Source organism: Cupressus sempervirens, chromosome 10 (assembly GCF_028749045.1).
Source record: "Cupressus sempervirens isolate cs-2001-9-10 chromosome 10, ASM2874904v1, whole genome shotgun sequence".
NCBI lineage: Eukaryota > Viridiplantae > Streptophyta > Pinopsida > Cupressales > Cupressaceae > Cupressus > Cupressus sempervirens.
Window position 1 is genome coordinate 444,289,089 of NC_143127.1, and position 26,984 is coordinate 444,316,072.

General features: G+C 33.7%; 1 protein-coding gene across 3 annotated transcripts in view; it reads left to right on the top strand.

The window, feature by feature from the left end:
• The window catches only part of LOC149534628 (glucose-1-phosphate adenylyltransferase large subunit 3, chloroplastic/amyloplastic-like), a 362,597-nt gene that overhangs the window by 186,629 nt on the left and 148,984 nt on the right, over window positions 1-26,984 (top strand). For all 3 annotated transcript variants that reach the window (XM_089803934.1, XM_089803935.1, XM_089803933.1), the window contains 5 exons: window positions 5,454-5,546; window positions 7,187-7,270; window positions 7,434-7,489; window positions 11,005-11,098; window positions 11,241-11,353. In XM_089803934.1, the coding sequence (XP_089660060.1) occupies window positions 5,454-5,546; window positions 7,187-7,270; window positions 7,434-7,489; window positions 11,005-11,098; window positions 11,241-11,353 (440 nt within the window). The remainder of the gene's footprint in view (window positions 1-5,453; window positions 5,547-7,186; window positions 7,271-7,433; window positions 7,490-11,004; window positions 11,099-11,240; window positions 11,354-26,984) is intronic.

Sequence of the window (26,984 nt, forward strand, 5' to 3'; positions counted from 1 at the left end):
CTATTGGCCAAAATTGTTTAAAGATTGTTATGTGCGAAGTGTGCACTTTTTGCTGGGAAAGAGAAGCTTTCAACCATGCCCTTGGAGCCAATTCAAGTTGATCAGCCATTCATAAAATGGGGATTGGATTTCATAGGACCAATCAATCTGCCTTCCAATGCTGGTCATAAGTGGGTACTCACAGCAACAGATTATTTTACTAGGTGGACTAAGGCCATTCCTTTGAAAGATGCAACCGAGTTATCTGTTTTGAGCTTTTATGAAGATATAATTACTAGATTTGGTATACTAGAATCGATAATATCAGATAATGCTTTGGCTTTTGTTGGTTTGAAAATAACAGAGTGGGCTGTAAAAAATGGTATTTACCTAAGTACATCCTCAAACTACTATCCTCAAGGAAACGGTTTAGCTAAAAGCACCAACAAGAATTTGATACAAATTATCAAATGAGTAATGGAAGATAATCAACGAATTTGGCATTCTCATTTAAAGGCTGCATTGTGGGTAGATTGTATAACTTCTAAAAGATCCATAGGAAACTCTCCTTACATGCTAGTCTATGGGAAGGAAGCTCGATTACCGTTAGCTGTTGAATTTCCAACTTTGGATATTGTGCATCAATTATAAATGTTTGAGGAGGAAGATCCTATGGTTGTAAGATATGCGAAACTGATGGAATTAGAAGAATCTAGAAGGAAAGCTATGGAAACAATGGAATATCATTAGCTTCAAACAAAGCAAGTTTTTGATAAGAAAGCTTCTTCTAAAAATTTTGTTGAGGGAGATGTTGTGTTGAAATGAGACGTGTTGGAAAGCAAGCTAGGCAAGCATGCGAAGTTTGATAACTTTTGGAGCAGTCCATTTATCATTACCCAATGCAAAGAACATAATGCGTTCCAGCTGTCTAATATGGAAGGTGATGTGCTGCCAATTCCAGTTAATGGAATCCACCTCAAGCGTTGTTTTGAGGTATGAATTATCAGTCCTATCTTGTATATTTTAGGATAGTTTTCTTGTTTTCAATAAGTGTATCTACATTTTTAATTGAGTTTTCCTAAGCGCTGTCCAAGCACGTGTCAATTTTTTGTTTTCTTTCCTAGGCTAGTTTCCTGTTTAACTTAAGTTTTAGGTTGGTCAAGTTGCTGGTTTGTGTTGTTAAGCTTTCATAATTCACCCATCCCATTCATGCATGCATCAACACATGTGTTTAAATGCCTGCACATACCTAGGAAACACATGCATACGCACATACATAACGTTGTAGCTAATCAAAATCCTACTGCCAACCATACATACATGCATATGCACATATCTGCTATTCACATGCATTCAAAACCCAACTAGCAACTTTAGAAGTCGCGTCATGTCAGGTCTAGGTGCTAGGATGCATTTTAATTTCAGACTCTATGCCCAATGGATTGTTAAGGCTACTGATCTAGTATCTAGTAGGAAAACAAACAACAAGAGGTCAACAAAAATGTTAATTTTAACACAGAAAATTCAATCCTGAAAATTTTATTTTTTGAAAACACTTTTCATTTGATATTTGAAAGAATATAAATGTCCTTGTATCATTCAATTCTCGAATATACAATTGATATTTTACAAAAAAATGAAATGCTGAAAGTAAAGTATCTCACACAACCCATGAGTTTAACCACTATTTTTATACATATTAACAATAAAAGAAAGGTATGACATATGAGAGAAGAGTCAGGGGTAACCAATCATTGTCTTTTGAGCCTTTGATTGGTTAAGTGTCCTTTGTTGCTGCTCCTTGTCCGGTCCTCGATCTGGTAGCTCCTGGTTCTTGTTTTCCTACATAAGAAAGAGTTGAGTTAGATCTTAAAGATCTAAGCAATAACTGGTTATCCAAAACTACATACCCGCACATGTCATATTTCTCTCATTCTGAATACATATAAAAACAGTCAGTGTATTCTAAGTGATTAAATCACAAAAACAGAAAGTATAATGTCAAACGGACGTATTATTTTGATACAAAACCTTTCATTATAATCAACTACAGGCACGTTCATTTAACAAGGAACAAGTGCAGATCACATAAAGTAATTTATGAGTGTCACAAGCCCGTGCTCGAACCTCATAAATTGCTAATTGGAATGGGATCCATCAAATATAGATGATAAGTTCTACAACAAAAAAAGAATGTTTCCTCTTTCTTTTAAAAGACTTGAATGTAATGACAATAATGAGAAATCTTTGAAGTCTGAAATAGATTTGCCTCTTCATGATATGAAGTACACTTGTGCTTATTAAAGATGTAATTGCTGAAAAAAGAGCAGGGAAATGGAAATGGAAATTAAAATAATTCCTAAGGATACAAGACTTTTAAATTCAAGAAGAATACAAGTATCAGTCAATCCACTCTTAAGGATGAGGCATTAAAGCATGTAAAAAGGCCATACAAGAATCTTTTGCAAGAGTATATTTAAATTGAACCTGGTACTTCCTGTTTATACAATTTCAATGTCCAAACAAGTGTATTGTCCAGTCTTTATATCAATTGTTCAAATAAAAATGATATATCAAGTGCAAGAAACATTGTTCCTGTTCCGGATTTATATCTACAGCAATAACAAATCACGCAAGGAAAATAAATGCCCGAAATTTCTTTTGCTTCTAAAATGCTTTCAGCTTAGCACAAAATGGTGACCCAAGCAGCAAAAGAAGAAATGCCCAAAATTTATTATTACTTCCACAACAATAGAAAACGTGCCTTAAAAATTCAAGCAAAACTTACCTCTTATCCACAGAAGCATCTCATAGGAATGGGGGCAATAAAGAGTGGAAGACGTCAACACCTGCGACCTAGATCCAGTTATGGTGGCTAAAGAAGCAGATTTTCTCATCTTTCTTGGCATTTTCCTTAGGATTTTAAAACCTCTTCTCAGCTACCGTGTACTCTTTCTAAAGGCTTCAAATGCAAATGAGAGAAATATCTTGCCTTTTGTTTTAGGTCAAGACCTTCATTTAACCATTTTCTAATTCCTTTAAAATCCGATAGTAGATATGTATCGGTCTCATATTTTTGATGAAACTTGTTGCTGTTATTAAAATTAGCTCATTTGTTTTTATTTTCATTAAATAGTATAGTAATATATTACTTTAGCTAAGTAATAAATTATTATATTATTTATTTTTTTATAAATGAGTGTAATTTTAATTTAGGTTTTTGCAAAAATTGTAATTAATAGCAATTAATTGATATCATTATAAATCAATTAATTGTTATTAAATTGAGCAAATTTAGTTCAAAGATATAAATCCATTTTCAGATTTGAGAGAAAAAAGGAATTTGATTTAGTCTCAGATTTAACAAGTCGATATGACATGGAATTTATATACTAAGTCTTAGAGGTTATTATTTTCAAAAGACTTAGTAATATCATTTAAGGTCATATTTAAGACTTTTTTAGTCATTCCAAGACTGTGGGTCGAATTTTGACCTTGTCTTGGCAGTTTGAGGCCATTTATTGACGTTTTGAGTCTTGTGAGGATAGTTAAGAGTGAGTCATAGGTTCTGTTTTGACTTGGTAGGGTTATGAGGCAGTGAGTCATCTTTTTGATAAGATTTAACTCCTTCTTTGTAGCCTTGTTCCTTGATTTCGACTGTGACAGATCTATATTTAGTATTTTGAAACTGTCATACCAAGGGATGGATGTATGCAATTCTTAAAGGAGAGAAGACTATTGTGACATTTTATTGTCTTTTGTATGCTCATTTTTCTGAGTTGTATCTCTGAAGTTGATGTTTTTCTTTTTTTTTGACCTTTGAAGGCATAATACAGTTAGTTGGATCTACTTTGGGACTCATTTTTTAGTGTGCAAGGCTGGTCATTGATGTTTATTTTTTGTGTTTTTCTCAAGAACCTTTAAATTTATGTCTCATTTTTGCACCTATCTATGTTAGTAAAATCGGTATGCATAGGTCATAAGTTGTGCAGTTTAATGAAATAATATTGGTTATGATTTATGTCTTTTGGTATTACTCATTAAAAGCCTTCTTCTAAAACACTTCTATGCAGAGATTTTCATCAAAGTTGTATTGCATAGTTGATTGTATGTCATATCTTTGTGTTATTAAAACATCAAATCCTTCATCATTGTTTTGGTGCATCACCTTTTTAGTTTAAGTAATCCTTCTTTTTCATACCTCCTACCCCTTTTCTTCAAAAGTTCATAGTATAGGTAGAGCATCACATAACATCAAATAGGAACTAGCCTAGAATCCAGAGGTTCAATCACCTACACAATTTACCCACAAACTCGTGATTGCTCCCATGTTCACCAGAATTTCTAAGTATTTAGGTGCTTAGTTTTAGGGTGCAAATTCTGGTGCTAACAGAACTATTGTTGAGATTTGTATTCATATGCTTTTTTCATTAAGTGATATCTTTCTATACAACTTAGCAATTTAATTCCTAGAATTGTGTATTTGTTATTTGTTCAAATTGTTATTCCTTTGGATCTTGTTTGCAGTGAATATTAGTCTTTTCTTTATCCACGAGGAAGAAATTATGCATTTGTGCCTTTTGGTTAAGTATTTTTCCTTAAATGTCTAAAAATCTTGTTTGCAAGGCATGCCTGACAATAGCCTGGTGCTTGTATCCAAAGCAAAATAACATAGGCAACTACTCATGCCTTTTATGCAAACCTCAGGTAATGTGAAGTGTAGACATCTGTATACCTTTTCTAGAACGTTAACTTTTGGGTTAGTTTAGGTTATGGTTAGATCAATGTAGATCTTAGAGAGCTTCTGCTTTGAATTTGAAGACAGGTTTTATCTCACACTATTTCATTTCTATATTGTTTTGGAAAAGACATCTAAATGCTAACACATGTCATATGTTCTAATTTTAGGAGCTTCCAAATTTACCTTTATGCATTACTGTTAAAATCTCTGTACAATAGGCATGGTGATAATATGTTTATCTTGGTGGTTGTTGAATTTTTGTTTTAGCTCATTGCAATATGTCATTTTAGGTGACAGAGAATCATCTTTTAAGACAAATGCCAGAAATATGTCTCTTTTAGTTATTCATGTTTTCCGACTCTAGTTGAGCAATTTGATGAACATTCTAGTAAATATTGAAACTTGGCTGTGTTTTCTGTTTTAGATGAACAGGTCATATCAATCATTTGAAGTCATTTCCACAACCATGGACATCAATAAGTGTTTATATAATAATTGGATGTTCTGTTTTTGTCAGTTGACTGTATAACTATAAAGACTAGGGAATGGGTTTGCTAGACAACATTTATATATTTTTTTTTGAAAAATGCAATTCCTAGTGAAGCAAGTTTCCTTTTATTTGATTGGCCTTATTAGGCTGTTAGTGATTTCGAAAACTTGGTGCACTTATTTAAAATGTAAATGTTGGACCAATATCATAGTCTAATCAAATAACTACTTTCTCCTCTACAAGGCCTTGGCTGCTACTCAAAGACCTGGAGAGAAGGGGAAAAATTGGTTTCAAGGTACTGCAGATGCTGTACGTCAGTTTCATTGGCTTTTTGAGGTACTCACAGTACTGATGGTTATCACTTATTCTTTTCTATGTTGTTAAAATTGAGTGGATTTTCAACATATGATCAAATATATAGATAAATTTGGAGTACTAGACCCCCTTTTATTTGCCCCCCTGGTGGTTGAATCTGTTGTTGTGGCTCAAAAAACTTTTTTTCACATTGGCAATACAAGAGAAATAGAAACAAGTCACTGTGGCAGCAACTTTCAAAAGACAAAACAAAATTTATTCACAGCACAAGTTAAAAGGTCAAGAAAGACTATAATTTAATTTTATTTATTTATTTATTGTTCTCTTCTGTTTGTAAACTTGGAAATACATCTCTTTTATAAGCTGCCTAAATTGCTTCTTTGCTACCAACAATAGGTTCCTCAAAGTTTTGACAGTGAGTTTGAAATCTAATATATAACCAAGGACGAAAAATAGAAGCAGGAACGAGTGTCAGATGAAAGCATTTCCAAAATTACTGTAGTAAATTTTTTTAACAATTGGCTTTCAGGCTGTTATTAAATTTACAGATACTCAATTTCCTTGAAAGATGCCAAAGAGATAGGCAAGGATCATATACAAATGAACAGAGAATGTGAATGGAAAGTAAACTTGATCTCTTCCTTGTGCTAACTGTGATATGCAAACCCTTTGCACTTTCTTCTAAGCCCTTCATTTCAATTATCTTGGCAGAAGTCTGATAAATCCTCACATTTCCAAATTGTAACAGTATTTTTCTCTCTTACCATAAATATTGCCTTTGCTTCTACTATTATGTTATCACTCTCTCTTTGTCTGTCATTCTCCCTTCCTCTTTTAAATTGACTCCCATTTAAAATAAATGCTTATTTGAGCACCATTTCAATAAATTATTAAACATGCCAGGGACAATGACTAGGGGAAGCCACATGATAAAAACTGAACTTTTTTTTTGGCAGTCTGGTAGAAGTTATTTTGGTTTTGGCTTTCCGCCTTCCATGGATGCATCTACATGAGTCGAGTATTTCTTGGCTTTCACCCTAAACCATAGTCACTCTGATAATCCAAAATTTCAAGGAAGAAAATATTACTCTTCGAATTTACTTGAGAAAGAGAACTTATTGTATTGGATGCATGATACTAGAAACTGAGAAGAAACATAGAATTCTCAAGTAACTTGCACCTTTCTGGTTGGAAAGATAAAACCAAATAAACAAAATCATTAAATATAGAAACTTGAATTACTGTTTTAGACAGAATATGTTATTGGAGTGTTATGCAATGTAATACAAATTTTGTAGATGAAAGTGAAGGACCGTCCAGACAGTATTCAATAACATTAAGATATATGGAAAGGTATATATCATATTAGAATCCACCTGTGTCATATATGTTCAAAGAAGTATTTTATAAGTTATAACCCTTTTTTCATGATTCCAAGGAAAATACTAGAGACCAAGAGTGCAAGAACAGATGTGTAATGCAATCAAGGTCAATACACAAGTTGCACAAGCGGATCTTGAGGAAGCTTAATTACATGCACCTGTGAATCAAAGAACATGGCAAATAATTTTATATTATTTTCTATGTAATTGTTTTCTAGGAGCTCTGAGCTTACTGGAAAAGTTTAACTGTCTTGACATACCTGTGTACTTGTCTTGCAGGATGCAAGAAGTAAGGAAATTGAAGATGTCCTGATCCTATCTGGAGATCACTTGTACCGTATGGATTACATGGACTTTGTTCAGGTTTCCAGATTTTAATATCTTAGCTTCTAAATATGCACACTTAAGATAGCTGTTCATGTACAATTTATCAAATTTCTCTTGAAACTTTGTACTTCATTAAATTTTGTTATTTGAATCAAAATATTTAGTTTTGAATACTAATTTTTTTAATTCCCATCTACAGAATCACAGAAGTAGCGGTGCAGATATTACCATTTCATGCATCCCTATGGATGATAGGTATATTTCAATTCTATAGCATGTTCCATGTTGCACCCCTATGCAAATTTTAGCATCATGCCCTTGTGCATGCTTTGTCACGTCCACTTGTCAAATTGTTTCAAACTAAAGCTTGCTATCATGATTGTGCCCTTAATGCTCGTCTGTCTCAAGTGACAATTGTTGTTTCTATGTTCAGGTAGGGACATGTCTCTACATGACTCTACATGAGACATGTGCCTTCTCCAATATATAATTATTGAACAAACATCTTGGAAATTACAGAAAACAAATAAGTGCAAGTACAAGATGCAGCAGCAGTATTACTTACCTCCTCAAGGGACTAAATATTATCGTACTTAAATCAGTAATGATCTTTCATCCTAGTTCTGCAATATTATATTGGTGGCAACATTAAAGACATTGTAAATCAATATAATAATTGAAATAAATTATTAAAATTCCTTACCATCTAAATCTGATAAAATTTACATACTTCTATGCTTTTTATCTTATCATTTTCATTGCAATGATTTGGGATTCCATGTGTAGATTTTTTTCTATTTATTTTTACTATCTCTTGTAATTCATCTCTCCCTGCCTTTAATATCAATTGTCCTTATTTTTCAACTTCAAGATAAAGAAGTATAATACACTGAATATTTTGTAATGCACTAGAAGCCTCTCATTTTCTTTTTCAATCATGGTTACTATGTTTTCTTCAGGGGGAGAAAAGGAAGTTTTATTTGCAATGGACTCAACCAAATGTGTATTATGGCTTCTGGAATTGATCTCTAGTTTGGCATCTCTTGTGTATGATCCTTGTGATGATGTGAGGTGATCCTCCCTATTCTTAGAGAGCCATGTTTTTAACTCCTAAATGTGATACATTTAAGACGTAATAGCTTACATTTTTGTCCTTGGGTTCAATTTCCAGCCATTCGTTTTAATTATGAATAACCTTCTTTGCTTCCTTTCTGAGGGAAATGCTTCATCCTCAAATCTGGATGTTCCCTTAATGATATTCTTTAGTTTGGAATCCACTGCGAATCCAATTGTGTTTAAATTTTTCTTGTAAATGTATAAATGATGGTTCTATCCCTTGAAATTGCTTTGATTTTGTGAATGCCTATTTTACCCATTCCTTCCTCCTTTGTTTTCAAGGTTCCGGCTGTATGTGTTAATACCTCAATTACTTGAGCCAACTTAATTTTCAGTTTCCTTTTGTTCAACCAACAACTGGTCCATCTTTTTGCTAATGTCTCCTTCCTTGACCATTTGTTTGTTGCCTAAGTCCTGTCCTGTTTTTCTTCTTCTGTAAGTCTTGTGCTCTTTTTTGCCGATTCAGTTATCAGGGTGGCAAGAAACATGGGTTTGATACTGATTCTAATTGCCCTTTTCTGGCTATTTGTGATTATGAGAAACTGAGTAGAATCCTTATGATTGTAACTTCTGATATCACTGATAATGTATGCAATTTGAAATTTTAAAGACTTAATTCAATATCAACACTGCTGTGACTGATTTGTACAACTATACACACACAAAGAATGATCTCTATGGTGTTTATGTTAAGTTTTGCTCAGAAATTAGGATACACAACAATAAGGAAGAACAAAACAGGTACAAAAGAACACAATAAATTATCCTGGGAAACCCTTCCACTTGAGGGAAAAAGTCCAGCCACGCCAGCAAAATATGACTCTTATTGATGTAAAAATGTTTGAGTACAAGGCTTTCCACTTGATGTTATTACAATACACCAAGAAATCACATAAATAGATTGAATTTAGACTCTTCATCTTACACAAAAAGGTCTCTTCAAATTCCAAATACAAGACCCTTCATATTTCCAAATATTCAACACTCCATATTTCCATACGCTTGCCTCTTCGCATTACATATGGCACATGTCTTTTTTATATATTATTATCATAATTATTATCACAAATGCCTCTTTCAGTGGAAGGTGACCATAATGGTCATAACAAACATATTTCTAATTCATAAAATCAGAGATGAAGATCTCTATCACAGTTACAATCTTTAACAGTTCAATGATAATGTCAAGTATTTATAGGATGACCTTAGCTGTATCTAAAATTGTAGATGAAATAAGTAACAGTATGAAGTATATGCACCATAATCCTTATTGTGTCTGATATGACTGTATAAGTATACAATTATGATGGATGTGTTTTCAATAGGATCCCTGTGGTAACCGATATGACAATCTGAACTTACAAGAAGATCTCTATAATCACTTATAGTGAGTGAATGCTATGATATATGTGATGATCATCCTCAATGATTGAATTGTTATTTCTCATACAATCTTTCCGCACATGCAATCTGTATATCGCCTTTTTCTGATATATGCACTTTATACTTGCAAATGGTTGTGTCTTTGATCTCTATGGTCTATGCTTGCAACCAAAAATAGCCAATATGGCCAGCGCTCTATATCAGAAGATCCAATATGGATAAATAAACAAGTTACAAAATTCGATGCCTTGATCAATTGTCTTTATATACTTGCGTTTGAGGAATGAAATGACATGAGAACAGGATGCATCTCATCTTGAGTAAAATCATTATTTAATGACACCTCTTCAGTTATTATTCCTTATCTCATAATCTCTTGTAATTAATTGACATATTTACATATGATAATCAGTTGGCACTTGGCCAATTAATTAATAGGCAATTCCTCAGATTGGTACCAATATCTTCATGTTATTGATACCTCTATTATACCACTCCATGATAATTGCTGATTATACCTAATTATCGGACTATATTCAGGGAAACCATCTAATTTATAAGACTTCACGGTTTCCTAATAAATTTTATGGCTAATCAGTCAAGGATGTATAATGAAGATATGAAATATGACTATGTAATGGCTAGGTTATGATGGATGGAAAACATGTAGACTTTACTTATTGCTACTGGATGCATGCATAAAATGTGGTTACATGATGATGAGTGGACTTAGCAGACCCTGATGTCACTGGTTGTCATTGAAGTCAATATGGCATGGTACCATTTAAGGGCAATTGTAGTATATATCAGTGTTAAATTGCAATATAATAGTATTTGCTGCATGGAGCATCAATTCAATGATGATTGTCTAAGTGCATCGATCCTCAAATAATCAGGAATTGTGCTAAGGTTCATTTCTTTTTTGAATATATTAAAAAAGTTATTTGCATAAGACAAGATCTGACACCCTTTGTTTAAACAGATATATCTAGTTATGCAGAATGTAGATGATTTGAAATTAGGGATATTACATTAGTAAGACATGGAACATAAACAAATTATTATTTCTATAATGCAAGATATAGCCCTCATTATCAAATCATCTTCTTAAGCTCTGACCTTTTAGGTATTATTTCAATAATATCATGTTTTGTATTATTAGTGTTAGAAGAGGTGTGATTTTTAGTCATAATGGAAAAACAATTCATCTCATTTTGCTTCTCATAGCAATCAAGGAAATGTCTCTAAAAGCTATTTGGTTATTTTTGCAGTCGTGCATCTGATTTTGGGTTAATGAAGATTGATGATAATGGTAGAGTCCTCTACTTTAGTGAGAAGCCAAAAGGAAAGGACCTGCAAGCTATGGTAATTAAAACAATAATTTGAACGTGTAAATCAGTACTACACATGTGGTTATGCAGTTTTTTATATTATAACACTCAAGAAAGTAAATCTAGAGCAATAACATAGAAAATTCTTGTTGAAATGATTCAACTTTGAAATTTAGGGTGTGGACACAACTATTTTGGGCTTATCACCACAAGATGCAAAGAAAAAGCCTTATATTGCATCAATGGGTGTCTATGTATTTAAAAAGGATATCCTCTTGAATCTTCTAAGGTACGATATTTAAATCATTTGGTTTATCATTCTGTAAGATTGTTGCTGAAACATGACATCCAAATACCATGTCAAGAAGATGTTGACTTTTTATTCTACCTAAAGTAAATTTTAAATGCAGTTTTTGTACTTTTATTTCTGCACTAAACCTATGATTTAATAAAACTAATAGTTGGTGGCTAATTTTTTTATGTTGTTGATGATAACTATTCACATTATTGAGTCTAAACCATTGATGGAAGGACTAGGCTGTAATCTTGGACATGTTTGTAAAAGCTTGTTTCCTACAAGTTATAGATTTCCCTATTGTAGTGTAGTGAATTGAATTAGGACCTTTCTCTTCATGAAAGCACTTTTTAATCATTACATCATAGCCCTATGGACTTGTGGTTAAATTTATTTTTTCTTTTGTTGTCCCTCAAAATGTAAGCTTTTGTTGATTTTTGATTGATAAAGCTTCAATGTATTGTCCTCAATTTTGAATTCACAAAATTGTGGCAACCCTACGGAATTTTCTCATGGATTCATAGATGTATCCTCTTTGTATTAACATATTAGTCAAGTGCCTTTAAGGCAATTTGTCATCCCTAAATTGTGATTTATGTAACATTATTTATGCGTTCCTTTTGAAGGTTTCTGTCAAGTTAAATCCCCAAATGCCTATAAGAAAGAGTTTTTCTTCTCTAATTGCAAACAAATGATTTTTTGGGTAACTTTTGCATCTTTTCTTCATTTTTACCTTTCTTTTTAGTAGTTTTTAATCTTGATTTTCCCCTAGGATACTAGCCCTTGGAATTTTGCTTAATTCAAGCTAATTTAGGCCTCAAACGAAGTTGTATAGCTCAAGTTATTAAAGAAAAGGTGGGTTTTTTAAGGGCAACATATATTGTTGAAAAATCCTCCAAAAGTGGGTTTTTTTATCAGCAATTGCACGAAAGAAAATTATTCTTAGTATGTAAAGTGGATTATAGCCTCCATTTTAAAATTTCAGCTCATTCTGAGTTGATTTGACCATAGTTTTTTAATGTTTTATGAAAATTAGCCTTCTTAAGTCTACTTTTACATTACTTTATTGAAAAATATAGTTATTATTAAATTTAATTATATGAGATACTTTACGTTTTCATTACTCATTGCATATCATCAACATACAAAATACTTATTAAAAATCCACTGCCAATAAAATATAAGTCCTAAATACATGTAGGTACACTTTTTATAGCAATAACACTTATTTTATATTACTTAAATGCTTATAAGTGGGGAATTTGAATGCAAAAGCACATGTTATTGCATTTTAGAAGTCCATTAATGTTTTTTTTACTTGAGTTATGGTATAAATGTAGAGTAACTAGGGGGAGGCATCTCCCCCCAAAAGCCCAACATCTCGGAGACAAGGATGCACTAGGTCGGGAGGACGTCGTTCCGGCATCTCCAAGGATGCTATCAAATGATTGTCATTCCCAAGGAGGTAGGGAGATGTCCCGACCTCTCTAAGAGGCTTTAAAAATGTTAAAGTTGTAATGAATCCTAAAGGGCTTGTTAAAGGACCTTAGGATCTCTATTGGTGAATTAAAGGTAGAAAGGACATAGGGACTCAAATAGGTCTACAGAATCTTAGGTAGGTCTAGGATTGACTAACTTGGTCTAGAGGACCCAATAGGAAACTTGGCAAAGTTAAATAGTTGTTTTATTCAATAATTTGTAAGTTGGAGAATTCAAATGTTTGAATCCCAACGGTTTGTGCATTTTGGAGTGACAGTAGTTTTAGGGAGTTTTAAGCCTAACTAAGTCATGGAAACTGATTTCAATCAGTTGGAGTAGTTGCTAGGAAGGTTTTTAAGATCATTTGGAGGCATTGTACAACCGGCAGCACCTAGGATTGATCATTTTGTACAGACTGTGTGAAGGAAAGCAATAAAATCTTCACTTTCAAGCATTTGTGGCATGGTGAATTGACTTTCATTGTTTTTCTTATAACCTTGAGATCTCTTAATCTTACCTACATGCTGTTTAATTAATTCCCAATACATTAAGGGTTGTAAAGTACATTGCTATCAAGTTTGGTGTTGCTGTTTTGAAGGATTTCGTTGTTTTATTGTCAAGTTTGAGTTTTTAGTCAACATGCTGATCATTCCATGGATGTAGGAGTCTGATTTGCATGGAATAATCTTGTAACAATATGTACATATCATTTCTAACAAGGTTTTGAGAAGAAAGTATAAGAATAGGTGATCACCATTGAAGATTGTGGAGAAAAAGACATTAAATTCTTGGCTATGGAGAAGCAGTAGAAGTTCTAGCCATTGGAGGTCATTGTTTAATGATTAGAAGTGATTATGTTGAGGAAAAGGTGAATCCACCCTTGTCAGATCTCATAAGTGTGGGGACAACATTCAATTAGAAAGCCCTAGTTTGAGAGGGTTTTGGGGAGCAATGTGGAGCTTTTGCTGTTGCAAATTTTTTTAGTCTAATTCCTCTTGGATTTGTGACATTCATGACCTAAGAAGAGATTGTCTAGAGTGGGGAATCTGGGGAGTTCAAAGAACTTATAGTTTCTTTGTTAAATTGTTCTCTTTTTATACATTTTAGAGCCACAATATAGTGACAATAGGGTTTGGTCCAAAGGAACCCTGGGTAACCTTTTGATATGTTGAAATATGGACAAATGGGTATCTGAAAACCTATAGAGTTAGGTTTAGGCTTTGGGAAAGTTGGTAGGAAATCAAGGATCTTTATCGCTAGAGGCCTAATAGGGGTAGCTAGGCCTAGAAGGCAATTTGAAGAGATTAGAAGGGTTTGAGAGTTGAGAACAGTTTGAAACCTTAAATCCAAGTTATTACCATCAAAATATATCAACCCTATAACTTGGAACTGGGGTTTTGAAGACATTTAGGTACTTAAGGCCTTGGGAAACACTAGTTAACTTTCACAAATTTATGAACTTGTAATTGGGCCATCCATCCACCACCCTTACCTCTGCATCAGATTGCCCCTCCACACTTTTGACAAAGTGGGCTAGGGGTAAATGTGATCCTAAATCACCTCTTAGATAGTTTACAACGAGGATAGATGCTCCAACACAAGAAGGTGGTGACACAAGGAAGTTGAAATGCAACATATGTGGTACATAATGGTTTGATAGCATCATGAGAGTGAATGCACACTTCCTCTTTTGGATAGGAAAAGGTGTGGGAGCATGTGAGTTTTTGAGCCATAATAAAAATTTGCATTATAGAATTGAATTCAGCAAGCTTTGGGCCATTCCAGATGATTTGGGGATTGAATTACCTACTACCTTATAGGGTAGGCAATAGATTTAGTCTATTCACCAGTCTCATGAGAAACGGTTATAGGGGCAATGACATGTTTTTTCTCCTAGATCGCCATAGAGAGCATCATCATTTACAAGGGCAACCTTAGGACTTTCTTCCATTTTTAGTGTTATGTATGAAGTTCAACCGAGAAAGGGCAAATGGCATGTGACAATTCAAATTAACCTCATAGAAGATTTATTTAATGTACACTTGAAAGATGAGATACAAATCCATTGATAGATTCTTTTTTTCCAATGGCATACCACTTGATAAAGCTTGATCTCCTTATTATAAGGAGATGTTGCAGAAGGTTGCGAAGGAGGGAGGACCATCGTTTGTGCCACTAGGTGAGCACAAATTGAGGACCACAATCTTGGATGATGAGTATGCTAATATCATTCAAATGATGAAGACCATGAGGGCAGTTTGAGAGGACTAAAGGTGCAACATTATTATGGATGGGTGGACAAACATTAGAAATCGTCCACTCATCAATATCATAGTTACATGCTTAGATGACCCATTCTTTCTCAGGGTGGTTGATTGTACAAGGCATCGAAAGAATGCTAATTTTCAGTTTGACATCCTTCAAACAATTATAGAGGAGATTGGGCCACAAAATGTGGTCCAAGTGATGACTTATGCAATACCTATGTCTAGAGAAAAAGGTAGGCTTGTTGACGCATCATATAGGCATATTTGGTGGACTCCATGTTGTGTGCATGCCATGAACAATGCACTCAAGAACATGGGGAAGATTGGTTGGATTAAGAGAGTGGTCAACGATGTTAGAGATGTGCAGATGTGTATCTACAACCACCAAATTCGCGTGCACTCTTTAGGATCTTCGCGAAGAAGGAATTCCGAACCAATTGAGACTAGATATGCATCCTACTTCATTCTTTTGGAAAGAATGCTTGAGTTGCAAAAGCCACTACAACTCATGATTATGATGAATGAGTGGAATAGGTGGGATGGGTCCACGACAGAGTAGGCGAAGAGGCTGAAGGAGATAATGAAGAGTCATGTAGTTTGGAGTAATGCGAAATACATAGTCTCTATCATCGCTCTAGTTTTCTAGGTCATCAAATATGGGGATGGTGATGTGCCTAGCCTTGGAGAGGTGTATGAGTCCATAAATTCTATGCTTGGCCAGATGAGGGCACTTGTACAAGAGAGGGGACCCAGTTTAGCATTCTACCATGAGCACATCTGACCTATCATTCAGTGTAGATGGGACAACCTAAACACTCCCCCGCATATAGTTTCTTATGAATTAAATTCGAAGTGGTACATGCCTAGGCTTGATAGAGTCACACCGATTCAAGATGATGGGGTGATTCATATCATGCTACTTATTTTAATCATCTTTATGTCTTATACTGCTATACATGTTGATACTTGAACCTTTTCATAACTAGCATCTTCTATTTGTTAATAATTTGAATTTTTGAATTCTTTATTTTGTAGGTGAAGGAAGTGCTTTTCAAGTGCATTGACAGGATGTTTGACTTTGAGACCGCGAGGAAGGTGCGCCTTAAGTGGACCAAATTTTCTATGTGGGGGTTACAGAGCCGTGATAAAGGCAAACCTAGAAACTATGGCACAGGCTGATCCGAATTTGTGATGGACTTGTCAGGGACCGAAATCACCAACTACCACACTAACTATTTGTTTGTTGTCTCAGGTATCTAATTCCTCGAATTCAAAATCTATTTAATAATAATATGTATTCGAGAAATGTTTTAAGTTTTTATTTTTTAAGTGAACTTAAGAGTTTTACTTTTCAATTTTTCTCACACTAGTCATTTGATTGCTATGTCAGGTATCTAGTTCTTTAACTTCTGAGAGGAACTGGTCTACATATAGCTTTATCCACTTTATTAAGAGGAGCATTCTTACCTCTCAGAGAGTAGAGAAGCTAGTGGTTGAGCATAGTGTCTTGCGTATGAATGATCACATGACATGTCTATACAAGGAGAGCCTCGCAATACGATGGGAATTAGATCCTGAGGAGCCATTATGGATTGATGACAATGAGGATACTACAGATGTAGGACTGGTTGGTGTTCCTTTTGCAGCTCTTAACCTTGGAGAGTCTGATAGTTCTGATGACAAGGAGCTTGCTTCCCTCTCGAGGGATGATTAGAGGCCTCCTTCACTACATTTTAAGCCTTGACTCTTGGCATTTTGAATTTGATATATGAACATTGAACATTGAATATCATATTGAGTTGAGATTATGTTGCACTTTCTCAATGTAACCATCTTTATGGTGATTGATGAGATACTCATACATTTGAAAGTTTGATATCTATGACTATTATTATTTGGTTTTGCTGATTCAAGTATTTAAAATTCTAATATTTATAGTCCAATGTTCAATCACAATGCAATGTTCAAGTATTCAAATTTTAGAAAATTAATATTTTTAATTTACATCTCTATGTCTTATATTGTCAATGTTATATATCCTTTCGTAACTAGCATATAGTATATAGTATATAGTATATACACCCTCCCCCTCTCATCCCTAGCCACTCTCCCCTCATTGTCCCATAAAAAAGGCCCCTTTGTCCGTTGTGCTTTGAAACTTGTCCCCCCATCCCAATGTCTCCCTATCCTCCAATGCAGTGTAACTATGTATAAATGCATAATGGTGACGAATTTGAACCCAAAAACACATGCATTTTAAATAGCACATGTTTTTGTATCTTAAAAACCTGTCTATACTTCTGCAATAGAGGTGTTTGGATATGTTAAAGCATATAGTGGAGTTTTTGAAGTGAAAAACACAAGCTTTTCTATTCTAAAAATACATCATTGCTTTCATTAACACTAGAAACTCATAATGGTAGGTAGTTTAAAGGCAAAAACACGTGCTTTTGCATTCTAAAAGCATGTCTTTACTTTCATTTGCACTAAGAACTCATAAAGTGGGCATTTGGAGAGAAAAAGCATGCGTCTTGGCATTAAAAAATGCATCTTTACTAATTTTTCATGCATTTTTTATCAACCAAGCAAGAGTGGCAATATTTGAGAGGAAAGTATGTGTTTTTGACATGTAAAAACCCACTTATTTTGGGCATTTTTAGCAAAAAACAGGATTTTGGAGCTAAGAATCACAAGCATCATCAAAAGTCAATGATTTTTGCCTCCAATAAAGTCATTTTTGGCTCATCAAAAGTGCAGATTTGAAAGGATTTTTCTCACAAAGCAGCCCATTTAGGGCACGCTTTTGCCCAAAAATGACCCATTTTGGCCATTTTTCTTCATCAAATCCAAACTTTTTACTTTCAAGGTGAGTTCTTGGTATTGCTTATCATTTGTAGTTTCTCTATCATTCTTTTAGAGTTGCATTTGATGTCCTAAATGCCATTTTTAATTGCCATGGCATATTGCATTTGATTTAGTCAATACGATTGCAATTATTGTACATTTTAATTCTCCAACTTCCTACACTTGGCAAGGTATGAAATTTGACTCAAGAATTCATTCATTTTGCAAGGATTGAGTCAACAATTGAAGTCTATTTATGTCTCATTCATGAAATCTTTCTAAATCCGAAAATCTCTTTGGATTCATTTTCAGATTTTGCATAAGAGATTAAAGAGATTTCTTCCTTTGCTTCTTGAGTGAAAAAGGTAAGATTCTTTGTGAATTTCATAGGGAAAAGTTGTATATATTTGTTCTTTCATTTTTGTTTCCAAATCTTTTCATTTCTTTTGTTTTGTCTATGATGTGTTCCTTCTATCTTTCATCTGAATTCTCCAAGTTGCATGTGCAATTACTTCACCTTCCTTGTATGTGCAGCAGAATAAAAAAACCCCGCTCTTGAAAGAAACTATATAAAAAGTGAGGTCATTTATGATATGTTTCTCCATCCAAAACAATTCCCACTTCCATGCTTAATTGCACTCCGTTCATACTTTACATACTGCTGCCACATGATTTAAAAACTCATGATTGGGTTGCTTGCATGTGATTGCACATTTACTTATAATGAAAACACAAAAGCTCATTATAAGTAGATGCCTTTCCATTCATTTCCATGCATTTTCCACATAACATTATCCCTATCCGCATATGTTTCATTCTCCAAAAACCTATTCTTGGGTTTTTCACCATATAACCACACATTTTGAGCTTAAATGCATACATCCGTTCATTGTCCCAAAAGGTTCCAGCCACAATCCATATGCACTACTCCTAGAAAACCCCATTTTAAAGATTTTCCCCTTTTAAAGAGCCAGTTTTGCCTTTATTCCTTCATCCTACATTGCTTAAAAGTCCTTCAATCATGCATGCAAAGAAGAAAGAGGGACATGAGGCAAGCAAGATCACATAATGGAGACTACAAGGAGGTGAAAGAATGATTACAAGCATATAATATTTTCAAGACAAAAATGGACAACAAAATAATCAATGATGCATATTCATATTCTGGGCCGAGATGTGCTATTGAATAGCGTCGGTCTGAAACTGCAAATTATACATGTATGTGTGTGTATGTTTTACATACACTCACATACATATATAATCCCAGTCTGATAATGCATCTGAAATCTGATCAAGCACTTCATATCAAACTAAGATAAATATATCAATGGTGATATGATAATTTTAATTCTTTATGTTGATGACCTTTTACTCATAGGAGATCATCTTATTACACAATGCAAGAGAGATTTAACTAAAGAATTTGAAATGAAAGACTTGGGAATTCCTCATTATTTTCTAGGACTGGAAGTATGGCAGAAACCTAATGGTATCTTTCTGAATCAAGGAAAATACACTATTGATATACTCAAAAGATTTGGAGTGTTGAATTGTAGACCTATGTCCACTCCCATGGAGAAAAACTTACACAAATTACAGGAAGCTAAATCAAAATCCAAATTTGTTGATCCTACACTCTATAGACAAATTATTGGGTCACTTATGTATTTGGTTAATAATCGACCTGACATATGTTATGCAGTAAATGCCTTAAGTCAGTTCATGTGTGAATGTTGTGAGATTCATCTTGTTGCTACTAAACATATTTTGACATACCTATAGGGTACTATTGGACACGACCTCAAATACGAGAATACTGATCTTGAACTACATGGATTCATAGATTTTGATTGGGTTGGCTGTGTGATAGATCAAAAGAGTACATGTGGGTATTGTTTCAATTTAGGATCCGCTATGATCTCTTGGACAAGCAGAAAAAAACCTTCGTTGCACAAAGCTCTATTGAAACTGAATATATTGCCACTACATTGGGAACTAGAGAAGCTATATGGCTCAGGAAGCTGATTGTGGGACTATTTGGAAAATCTCTATTACCTACTACCATTCTATGTGATAATCAATGTAGTATCAAGCTATCTAAGAATCCAGTATTCCATGATCAGTCCAAGCATATTGCAGTTCCTTTCCACTATGATAGAAATATGGTAGAAAGTAAAGCCATTCACTTAGAATATATCAACACTAGTGATCAAACTACAGACATTCTCACCAAGGCTCTTTCCAGAGTTAAAGTGGAGCACATCAGAAAGAAACTTGGTATGATTGAAATGCAATCGAGACTCAGTCTCTAAAATTTATTTATAAAATTATATATTCTAAGATGTTTAAATGTGTAAACTCTTTTGTCATATGTGACTCTATGACTTATGGGCCCTCTAGTTGTTACATTACATTATGATGATGATCTTTCTAATAATGTATACTTGTATTAACATTGTGAAGTGACGACTTTACAATGTTTCCTATCATGATGGATTTCATGTGATGTGATATCCTTTGTAGGCCATGATAGTAGGATCTCTTGAAACATGTTCATAAGATATCATGAGACTTGATGTCTTTCAAATCATCATGTTCCTCTTGAGAAAATCATGGTGAGACACCATGATATGTTATGGTAGACATCATGCGACGTGATGTTAGTGCACATACCATAAAAAGGAATATATGAATATCATGAGACTTGATATTCACTATACTTCCTGAAATCACGAGTGAGGTGATATCTAAAACTTATACTTAGTTGTCTTCCATAGCTAAGAGGGAGTGTTATTGAATAGCGTCAGTCAGAGACTATAGATTATACATGTATGTGTGTGTATGTTTTACATACACTCACATACATATATTATCCTAGTTTGATAATGCATCTGAAATCTGATCGAGCACTTCATATCAAACTAAGATAAAATCTGTACATCTATATTTGCATTCAATTCCTTACATAATGCTCTTGTGATCTATCATATATATATCTTTTGTATAACACAAAATAGTCACAAATTAGTTAGTACTAACTAACTAATCTGATCCTATAGAAGATCAGATTAGCCAGTTAATACTAACCAATCAATTTGAAATCTCGTGACTATTGATATTGAAGGATCGTGACCCTTCTTGGAAGGCGTCCATTGGAATCAATCTATATGTACACCAATGCTTGAAGTATTGTCATCAAAATAAGTAAATGTTCAATACCTTCATCAGTAGGTCATCTTATATTATTGCTCATCATCATTTGTATCAAATCTAACATTATATCATATCTATATTACATTCTCAATACATAGTAAATTATATTGCAGATCGAGTTACAAGGTTGCAAATTGATACACAGAGGTCCTCGGTATTGCAAATTAGGCTTACACATACAAGAGAATCATTAATCTGAAGGTATTATATATTGAATATATCACTTAGCATTAAAGAATGTACATCTTCTCTCTCTTACCCACAAGTAAGAGTACAAACTGGATGTTAAACTATGATTAAAGTTAAAAGAAATATACAGTCTGATAGAAGCTTAGTTCATTTACAAGATGCTTCCACCAAACCTGAGCACATCATTCGTAAAACATTCCTTTGGCAGTGTTGGTAATCAAAATCGCTAATTAGAAACCTAGAAGCCTTGCTTGCTCGATGTTGGGTAACTAACCGATTTTAGCCAACTTGACAAGATTAATCTAATTGATTCAAATCCTCTGCACTTTTGGCTCCGCTAGACCAAGGCCTGTTCACCCAAATCCTGGAAAGAAAAAACTCGGATCCAAGATGATTTACAGTGGATTACAACATAAAAATAAATTCCTCAACTAGCAAGTGTTCAAGGAAACTTTATGGATTGCGATTAATAACTATTATTCTTCAAACTTTGATTACTTTATTAAAATTGTATGTTTCTGAAAGGAAAATTTTAAAACGAATTAATAAATGAAATCAAATCCTTAAAGAAAGAGGCTAAAGAAATGCCACCGTTTGAATTAAAATTTATGAGCAAATTTATGATCAGTGCCAAATTCTAATTGGGTAATAAAGTCAAACATATATTTCTTACATACAACTTTATGATATTGGTGATATTATATTTGTTGATAATTCAATTATTATGATGCCACGACTTGTTATAGTTTTACGTATTTAGATTAGTCTATCATGCTTTAACCCTTATGCGGACAAAATAGATACAAATAAAGGAAAAGATTATATCTTGCACTATTTGTATTTATCAAATCTAAATAGCAATGAACAATTTAATGTACTTATCAAGACAGTAAATTATAAACAAATAGACAACAAAATCACAAAGGAAGAGATATATATATATATTCTAACTCTAAAACAAAATAAAAATCTTACTAATTATTTTGCCGGAAAAATTGGTATTGAAGACACTTTGATCATCAGTGATCTATTCAACACTAGCTTGATCCTATGCAATTTTGAGAAGTTATGCTCAAAAATTTTTGAATTCCTCTTGCTTAGTTCAAATCTCAAACTCTTCCCTTCGAAGGAAAAATTTCAATAGTATTAATGCTGAAAAATGATGGATTTCAATGAGAGCAGCCTGAATGTTAGTTCTGTTTGAATTTTACATCACATATATGTAGATGACCAAGAGGTGTCGGTTGCCTATCTGAATCATCACGCCTTTTCATAATAACAACTAACTAATGATGAAATTGCTTAATTAAAACAATGATCGGTTATACTTGTTTGAGATGCCTTTCATATACAAAACCGATTTCTATATTTTCCACGTATATGCCCATAGGAGTTGGCATTCTTCCGGCTACAACACAACCTGCGGGTGAACCTCACCGTATTGTTGATATCCGTTTTGATATGCTCTTGACTTGCGGAATGCAAAGAATTATCCCAATGAAAAGCCTTTTCTGCAGATTGTTCTTTGTATTTTACCACGAACTGCTTCTCACGATATGGCATATACCCATGCTTTTCCTGCATCAAACACACAGAATGCAAATATTAAAAATGTAAACAATTCATTCAGATGAGTACAACCGATCAAAGGATACTATGGGAACTGTTATTGTAGAGGAGCAAGACTGATTGAAAAGTTGCACAAATCAGGATCTCATATGCCATCTTCAACAATGATAAATCCAGGAGACACCCTATCATCAATATCAAATCGCGACAGGCACTGCGCATTTCCCATACAGATGCTAAGATGGCGGGACACGAAACACCAAAACCAAATACCTGGCTCCTTCGCACACCCATATATTTCCATCTCCTCTTGTCTTTGAAGATCGGCGATGATTATTTTGAATACAAAAAGGCATCCCTTAGATACTACCTTTTACCAATAAAACAAAGCGCCTCAATCTGGACCCGGCAATCATCACAGACTATACTAAAGGTGTCAAAAACTTTAAACATTCGTGCATGCAGTCTGGATATTCAATACGCTGCTATAACACTTCTTTATTTATATCAAATAATTCAATGGTATTGTTCAATCTAACGATCCCCAATTTCAAAATAGTTTTATTTCAAATTTTAATTCAGGTATCGCTGCAAATCATAAAACACAACTTCCTCTGTTTCCTTTCCATCCTTTGGCTGGAAACTTCACGATGATCAACGTACCAAATACTGCTTCCTTCCTTGAGATCTCCCTTGGCAAAGAGACACCTGCTAATGTTTCTTGACCCAGACGGCATCTTCCAGGAACCTTTAAAATTTCATCTTGCATACTATGCTCATTGTCAGTAGTTTGTGTTTCCTTCAATTTTGATGGCATGAATTCAGCACTACACACAGGTAAGTTTCTCTCATATGCAGAGTCAGATTGAACTTTCTCCGGTTTCCTTCTTTTACGGGAACCCTTAGAAGTATCCTCAACTATAAACTCTTCAAATTTTGACCTTGATTGCAACTCCCTAATTCCTTTTTATATCCTAATAGTGAACTTTCTTTCATGGATGAAGGAATTCCATGAAGGCAAAGTTTGAACCACTTCTGAACAGAGTAGCCTAGTTCAAGCTACTGAATATACATTGGGGACAAAAATGTTCTCTCTCTCTAATCACAAATCATGGCTTCACCTGCCTATGATTTGAATCTCACCATTTGCTCCACAGCAAGTCTCATATCTGCACATGATCGTTTGTTTCATGCATATTCTTGAATTATTAATCAGGTACATAATACTATCATATACAGATTACCAAATAAAATCTGATCAGTGATTGGCAGCAGACAACATGTGTCCTCTGAAAACACCATCCTGAACCCAAAAAACAGTGCTACTATTAATTTGCTGCATAAAACAGAGGCTCCCCATGATGCCTATATATATACACACATATCAAATTTTAATGAAGTCCTAAAATCTGAAAATTTTGGCTCCATCAAGCAGCACGAAGACCAAAAAGGATGATGTAATAGAAGTTGTGTATTGTCAGGTACTTAGAATATTTTCATCATGTATTTGTAATTTGTAATTGACATATTATATGTAATGGAAAAACAAGATGTAATTGAATGTGATAGTATCATGTGCAAATTTGTAACATGTAATCAAGTTGCAAGTGTGCTAGGCATGCAACTTTGAATAAGTCAAAGTTATTTAGAAGTTTCTTAGAGAATAAGTCAAGGTGTTTAAGGGTTTTCTCCTTCTTTCTCCTCCATCCTCTCCACTCTTTTCCTATATAAAGAAGGGAGATCATTGTGAATAATCATCTTTGGCAAGGCCAGAAATTTTGCCAATTTGTATTTTGCACTCTAAAACTATGTGCTTCGACTCAAATTAGATTGCATTCAATAAAAGATACAGATTGTTTTGAGCCTTTGTGCCAATCCATCTTGTCAGGTGATGACATTTTCTTGAATTGATTGTGAGTTTTTGTGCTTTTCTCAAGAGGGATTTGAATTCAATTGGGCAGACTTTAAGTTGCCTATTGCTTTCAAAGCTAATTAGAACTTTTGAAGACCTTTTTCTACAGGAGGACAAATTGTTATGGTTAATAGTGGCTGTAATTACTTTGTGCTAAAGACTTTGGGCTTCAGTTGTAAGTGTTTTTATGATGTTTGAGAGTATCCAATAAGAGACTTTGTACGTTATTGGTTATTATGATTGAATCCTCATTTGAGATAAGTGCTAGAGACATCGGGTTCTTGTATTGTTCACAAAAGTATATAAGTAAAGTCAACCCCCAAGCCACTGGTATTATTGTAGCAACATAACCTTTTTGTTGATTTTGCAAGTTGTAGTTTCTTGCAAACCATTCCTAAAAAGAGAGGAACTAATTAAGAAAACCACCCTTTTTGTATTTTCTAGTTAAGTGTCTTTTGGAGGCACCTATGGTAAGAAGTTAGCTTCCCCTATTGTTGGGAGGAGAGGCTAACTATATATTCTACCCTCTATCCTAACCCCAAACCTTAAAGATGTCTCTAGATCAGGGTTTCTAAGCCTTAGTTATTTAACCGTCTTCTCTAGAATTCACCCCTTAAGGTTCACATATGCATATGTTGACATCCTCAAAATATTCTGACCATTATATCAATCTCAAGCATGTTGGTCAGATGGAGATTATATCAATCTCACATACCCAATCATAGAGATTATATCCTTTTAAATGGTGTTAGCCAAATGGGAATTACACTCATCTTTGATACCGACACTAAATATCCATCTCCGTCATGTTAGCAAAATGGGTAATTAAACCCATTTCTAATACTAGAGTTTGTATTCCACCTCCATCGTGTCAGCCAAATGGAAATTTCACCCATCTCTGATGCTGACACTAGGAGTTTCAATTCCATCTCTATCGTGTCAGCCAAATGGGAAAATCACTCATCTCAGATATTGATACATAGAGTTTGAGTTCTATTGTGCCGGCCAAATGGGATTTCACCCATCTCTGATACTGATACGAAGAGCTTGAGCTCAAATTATTTTCACCACAAGAGCTATTAGTAATGTATCATAAAATATCAAATATATATTTATAATATCTTCTATATATACTATCAAAAGATTTATATTTGTATATATACAGCAACATATATTATGCAATTATAATATCTATTCAATAAATATTTTAAAGAAATATAGAAAGAAGTAATTATGAAAGAAAATTACAACATACCTTTGATCAATACCTTTAACCAATGCAAGGTTCAATGTCCTTTGGTGACCACCCCTTAATATTAAGTCATAACTCTTAAAAAAAATTTATCATTTACGAATTCCTTACACATCCCAAGATGTCATGACCTTCTCCCCTAAAATTTCAGATTTTCTATTTTTACTTGGTCATTACCATTTAATTTGATAGATAGACTTTATTAGCTTATCCCTCTCAATAATAATATATTTTTCTATTACTTTTTTTCTTTGGTAGTCCTTTATATCCCCTTCTAATTGATGGTTGCTTTTTCTTATAATATCTTTTAAATTTAATGGTTCTCCCTATATTTATTTCTGTGATATATGAGTTTTCCTTTTTTAACATCTCCTCTATTAATCTCTTTTCAAATATGCTTGGTATGGGTGGAAATGATTCCTCTTTTCTTCCATTAATTATGGGAGTGTCTTTGGTGGTAATATTTTGAAATAGCTATGTAGAGTATGGTTCGCCGGATAATATTATCTTTGGATTCTATTCTTCTCTGGTCCAATCCAATTTCTTCCTATCCACAGTTTGTAGTTATAGTATGAATTATGAGTGGTCGCATCACATGGTATATGGCATCACTAATATAGGAGTAGATAGTTTAAACTTTATGATTTTTATTTGTTATTATCTATATATAATATAGATTGATAAATGTTTTATTTAGTAACTTGGTCAATTATTCCTTGGTAATTAATGCTTATTTAGTCAATAATTAATTACTTTAATTTATTGATATGTATTGCATCAAATCATTAGTAAATGTCTATGACTATAATTTTATTATAATTGTTTGAAATAATCATTTTATTGCAACTATTTTATTAATAATATTTAGATAATTTTCACAATGTTTATTACAACTTTTTT